At 36.6% G+C, this 5,000-nt stretch overlaps 1 protein-coding gene across 1 annotated transcript in view; it reads left to right on the forward strand.

Moving 5' to 3' along the window:
• Nucleotides 1–5,000, forward strand: part of LOC144978029 (uncharacterized) — a 59,784-nt gene that overhangs the window by 30,805 nt on the left and 23,979 nt on the right. The window contains exons 20-24 of the mRNA XM_078923505.1: nt 219–386; nt 1,124–1,246; nt 2,472–2,585; nt 3,226–3,323; nt 4,823–5,000. The exon at nt 4,823–5,000 is cut by the window's right edge and continues 504 nt beyond it. Coding sequence (XP_078779631.1) covers nt 219–386; nt 1,124–1,246; nt 2,472–2,585; nt 3,226–3,323; nt 4,823–5,000 — 681 coding nt within the window. The remainder of the gene's footprint in view (nt 1–218; nt 387–1,123; nt 1,247–2,471; nt 2,586–3,225; nt 3,324–4,822) is intronic.

The following is a 5,000-nucleotide window of genomic DNA, read 5'->3' on the forward strand; positions in this document are numbered from 1 at the left end:
TGAGCTGTGGCTAGGTGACTTGCTCAGGCTGTACAGCGTGGTGGGTGATCGAACTCGGTACCTTTTGGGTACGAAGCAAAGATCGTACCACTGTGCCACTTTGCTCTATGTAGTGTAAACTTTAAAGAAAGTTAAAATGCTTATATTTATATTATTGTTCAGGAGTCTTCGTGTCAAAAATTGACCTACATTCTTTTCTTACGTTGAAACCTTTTCAGATTGTTCCAGTACACACCAGGCAAGGCAGCAGAGTTTTGTAGTGAGATCCAATCCAGTATTACTGCCCAGGAAGTTGTCACGTTGTGTATCTTGTGTGACAAATCTCCGTCAGAACCCCTGCTACGCTATGTCAAAAAATATATCGTAGATTTCCCTTTCTTTCAGCGGTAAGATAAAATCTGGTAGTCAAAAATTAATATATGAGTCAGTGTATGACACAATCAGTCGGAAGGTGAAGTCGTGTCTTGTCCTACATGTTACATGTTGCTGTTTGTCAGGGACCCATTGTAAAGCGCTTTGAGCACATTTAGTGGATATTGCGCTATATAAAAGCTCAATTTTTATATTGTTCATTTTCATCACATACAAAATTTACATCTGAAACGTTTTTCCACAATGATATCAAAATCAGCAAGGTATGCCATAACATATTAATATTATTTGTGTGGCTATGTGGTCTAGTGGTATGACACTCGCTTTCGGATTGGAAGGTCCTGGATTTGAGCCTCGCGCTCGGCGTATAGTTGAGTTCTTGGAAAAGGCTCTTTACTCATATTTTCTCACCGTACTCAGGTGTAAAATGAGGACCTGGTCGTTAACAGCGTTGTCTTTGTCCGAAAAATTGTAATATCGCCAAACAGGCGTCATGTCCCGTCCTACATGTTAAATGTTGCTGTTGGTCAGGGACCCCTTGTAAAGGACTTTGAGCACATTTAGTGGATGTTGCACTATATAAAGCTCAATAATTAGTAAGTTCAATTATTAATATTATAAAAACGTAGCAGCTTGGAATAAGTTGGATTTTTGTTTTTCCTTTTACAGTTTGATGCGACTAATATTCACTTCCGATTTTCATTATTCTACCACTTTTTTGTTCATTGTTAACCCTTGGAATTTATTTCAGATCCAGTGAATTTAGCAAGCTGTGTGATATTTCCGCCGTTCGTCTTCTCCTCCTCCACACTCTCCTTCCAGCCATTGTTCCCAGCGACAAAAAGGAGAATAATAGCAAAAAAGAAAGCCAGAGGTGATTCTTTTTTTTTGTTTGTTTTTTAAATTTTTTTTTTATTATTATTTTTTTTTTTACAATAACTACTATGTTACTAGTGTGCATCTTGTGTGAGTGTGTCTATGTCAATATTGTATTGTTATAAGTGTGTAACCAAATGACAAATTGCCACTTTTTTGGGGACAATAAAGATATATTATTATTATTATTATTATTATTATTATTATTATTATTATTATTATTATTATTATTATTATTATTATTATTATTATTATTATTATTATTATTATTATTAGATTTGGTCTGGATGAGTTTTTGTTGTAACAATAATTGTCAATTTCCGACCTCCCTGTCTACCCAGCAGTAAATAAAAAATAAAAATGAGCTTTTTATATAGCGCAATATCCACTAAACATGCTCAAAGCGCTTTACAAGGGGTCCCTGGTCAACAGCAACATTTAACATGTAGGACGGGACATACCGCCTGTTAGGCGATATTACAATTTTTCGGACAAAGACAACGCTGTTAACGGCCAGGTACTCATTTTACACCTAATTACGGTGAGAGAATGTGAGCAAAGAGCCTTTTCCAAGAACTTAACTATGCACCGAGCGCGAGGCTCGAACCCAGGACCTTCCGATCCGAAAGCGATAGTCATACCACTAGATCACATAGCCGCACAATTGTGATAGCTGGGTTGGTTAGATCAGACAGAAAGTACTTTGCGATTGACTAGCGTCCTATAAAAAGGGTAGCAAGCAGTTGCTATTGTCTGTTTCTCACTCTAGAAACTGGGATAAATTCCTGCTCCATGGGCCTATTGGTCCTGAAGGACTACTTATGCCCGTCTCTTGAGATGTTCGTTTCTAATGCTTCGCGTTGTTACCAATAGTTTTATTGTTTAGATTATTATTAACAATAATTGCCTATTTCGACAAAAAAGATTATTATTATTGTCTTTGCATATTGATAAAAACTTTTTATATTAGTTTATCTCTTTGTAATAACTTAAGTAGATATTCCAAGTTCAATAGTGTGTGTGTGTGTGTGTGTGTGTGTGTGTGTGTGTATGTCTAATTTTCAGGGTAAAAATATTGTTTAAATGGACTTCATTGATAATGTAGTTTTGTTCAGTTTTGACATGTAAAGTGAAATGATTTATTCCCTGAGCAGATTTTTTAAAAATGTAGACGCCATTGTCATATTGCTTCATTATCTTGTTAAAAACTTTTCTCTTTACAGCCTCGCAGCTAGTGTAATCTCTCTTCTTCCCCCTGATTGGTTAAAGCAAATACTGTGTAAAGTGACTTCCCCTGAAGAAGAAAATATAGTTCTTCACCTTTGCTTGACTCTAAGGTCCGTAGAATATTTTCTTTTAAATTGAGCTTTTATATAGCACAATATGAGGAAGAAGAAGAAGAAGAAGAAGAAGAAGAAGAAGAAGAAGAAGAAGAAGAAGAAGAAGAAGAAGAAGAAGAAGAAGAAGAAGAAGAAGAAGAAGAAGAAGAAGGGGAAGAAGAAGAAGAAGAAGAAGAAGAAGAAGAAGAAGAAGAAAAGAAAAGAAGAAGAAGAAGAAGAAGAAGAAGAAGAAGAAGAAGAAGAAGAAGAAGAAGAAGAAGAAGAAGAAGAAGAAGAAGAAGAAGAAGAAGAAGAAGAAGAAGAAGAAGAAGAAGAAGAGGAGGAGGTGGAGGAGGAGGAGGACGGGAAAGAAGAAAAAGAAGAGGAGGAGGAAGAAGGGGAAGAAGAAGAAAAGGAATAAGAAGAAGAAGAGGAGGAGGAGGAAGGGAAAGAAGAAGAAAAAGAAGAAGAGGAGGAGGAGGAAGAAGAAGAAGAAGAAGACGAAGAAAGAAGAAGAAGACAAAGAAGAAAGAGAAGAAGAAGACAATGAAGGAAGAAGAAGACGAAGAAGGAGGGGGAGGAGATGAAGACATAGGAGCATCATATTTCATTTTTTAACAGAATATCCTACTAGGAATTAATTTTCTTTTCCCGACAGACAATGGAAGCCTTGTATCCAGCTAATGTCAAAGAGTGAAGACAAGAAGGCTCTGATCGATCTCCTGGTGACTGTAGCGGATATGGACCTCATCAGTGGTACGTTTCTTCTCCTTTTATATATCAGATCAAACCTCTGAAGCTGGGTGGGGTTCCAGACCTTCCATAGTGGGCAGGGAGGTAAATGCTGTGTCTTCTATCCCCCTTTGTCTGTTTTCCAACATGCTTTCTGTCTTTGTCTTGGGAGGGAAACAGTTAAATCTATAGTTAGTTTTGGGAGATGATATTTTTTTCCTTGTAAATCACTATATTATGTTTTGTTTATGTATTATATATGATTTGTAAACAGTTGATGGTATTCCTCTTAATGGGGAGCTGTGCTTGTGTCTGGATGAGACTTTTAGGTGATCTCAAACTAAGTACACTGATAGTGTGCATTTGGAATCTACATCTGTTCCCTATTTGAACCAATCCCCCTTTGTCTGCCTTATTATTTTTTTTGGATGCTTTAAATGTAATTCTAAAACTTTTTACTATCCCATTTTCTTCCTTTTTAACTGGCGCTGATATGACCTTCATGTGTTGCAAGGGCCGTAAAGCCCTTAAAAACAAAGACAAACAAACCTCTAAAGTCTTATATGCTTTAATTTTGGGTGGATCAGACCTCTGATGGCCTCAAATTAAATAAAACACGGTGCACAAAGCTCATATGTAGACTTCAGAGTTTTGATCCGCCGATTGTGAAAATCGGGACTTCCGAGGTTTTAATCTGCCACTGACCGTCGATATGTGACTCCCTGTCTCAAAACAGTGTTATGTTGGGATGGACTAACAGCTGAAAATTGAATTTATAGCCACAAAGAGGAAGCTTGCATTAAATTTCTATTCATTACGGTGGAGGATGAATACAAGTTCTTACATTGCAGAAAACTTAAAGTTCGTATTTCTTGTCAGTTCAACTCCAAATTCACTTTTTAGGGATCTGATCCATTCCGACAGAATACTGTTTTGAGACGGGTGGGACACATATGTAACCTGTTGCCTCAAACCAGTGTTATGTCTGGGAAATTGGAGGCTTAAAATAGAATATTATATCTCCCTCCCGCCTCACCTCATCTCCTGACCACAATGTCCATATTCTGATTTCTTGTGGGACAGCCCTCATACATGCGAGTCAGCTAGCAACTTTTATTTATTTATTTATTTATATTTATTTATTTATTTATATTTTTTATTTAATTTTTTGGATGTACGGCCGATTTTGGTTTGAGATATAGATGCTGTGCGCTTGGCTAACTTTTATTTTATTTTTTGGATGTACGGCCTATTTTGGTTTGAGATATAGATGCTGTGCGCTTGGCTAAGAAACTTACAACATTGCCATCCGGAAATAAAATAGACCAACACATAAAACTATGTGTAACCTTGAACGTTTATAGTCTGGATAATACAGTTTAGTGAGAATTACCCATAAACATGGATGGCAAAAAACAATAACAAAAACCTCAATGACATTATCTTCGTTCTATCTATGGTTGTAGGCATAATAATTCTTCTATCAAAGCTTCAGTCACAAATTTCATTTTTTTTTTTAACAGAGACGGGGTACATCCCACAGACCACAGATGAGTGGAGAATGTTGCTGTCTTGTTTTCTATGCACTCAACACGAGAAGAGGATCATCACCATTCCTTCATTAGATTCAACAGATGGAGAATGCCATACAACAGAAGAAATTAAAAACACAGATCTTGAATCATTGCTTGATAGCGATAG

This window comes from Berghia stephanieae, chromosome 8 (assembly GCF_034508935.2).
Source record: "Berghia stephanieae isolate SIO BIC M18660-M18661 chromosome 8, UCSD_Bste_1.3, whole genome shotgun sequence".
Lineage (NCBI taxonomy): Eukaryota > Metazoa > Mollusca > Gastropoda > Nudibranchia > Aeolidiidae > Berghia > Berghia stephanieae.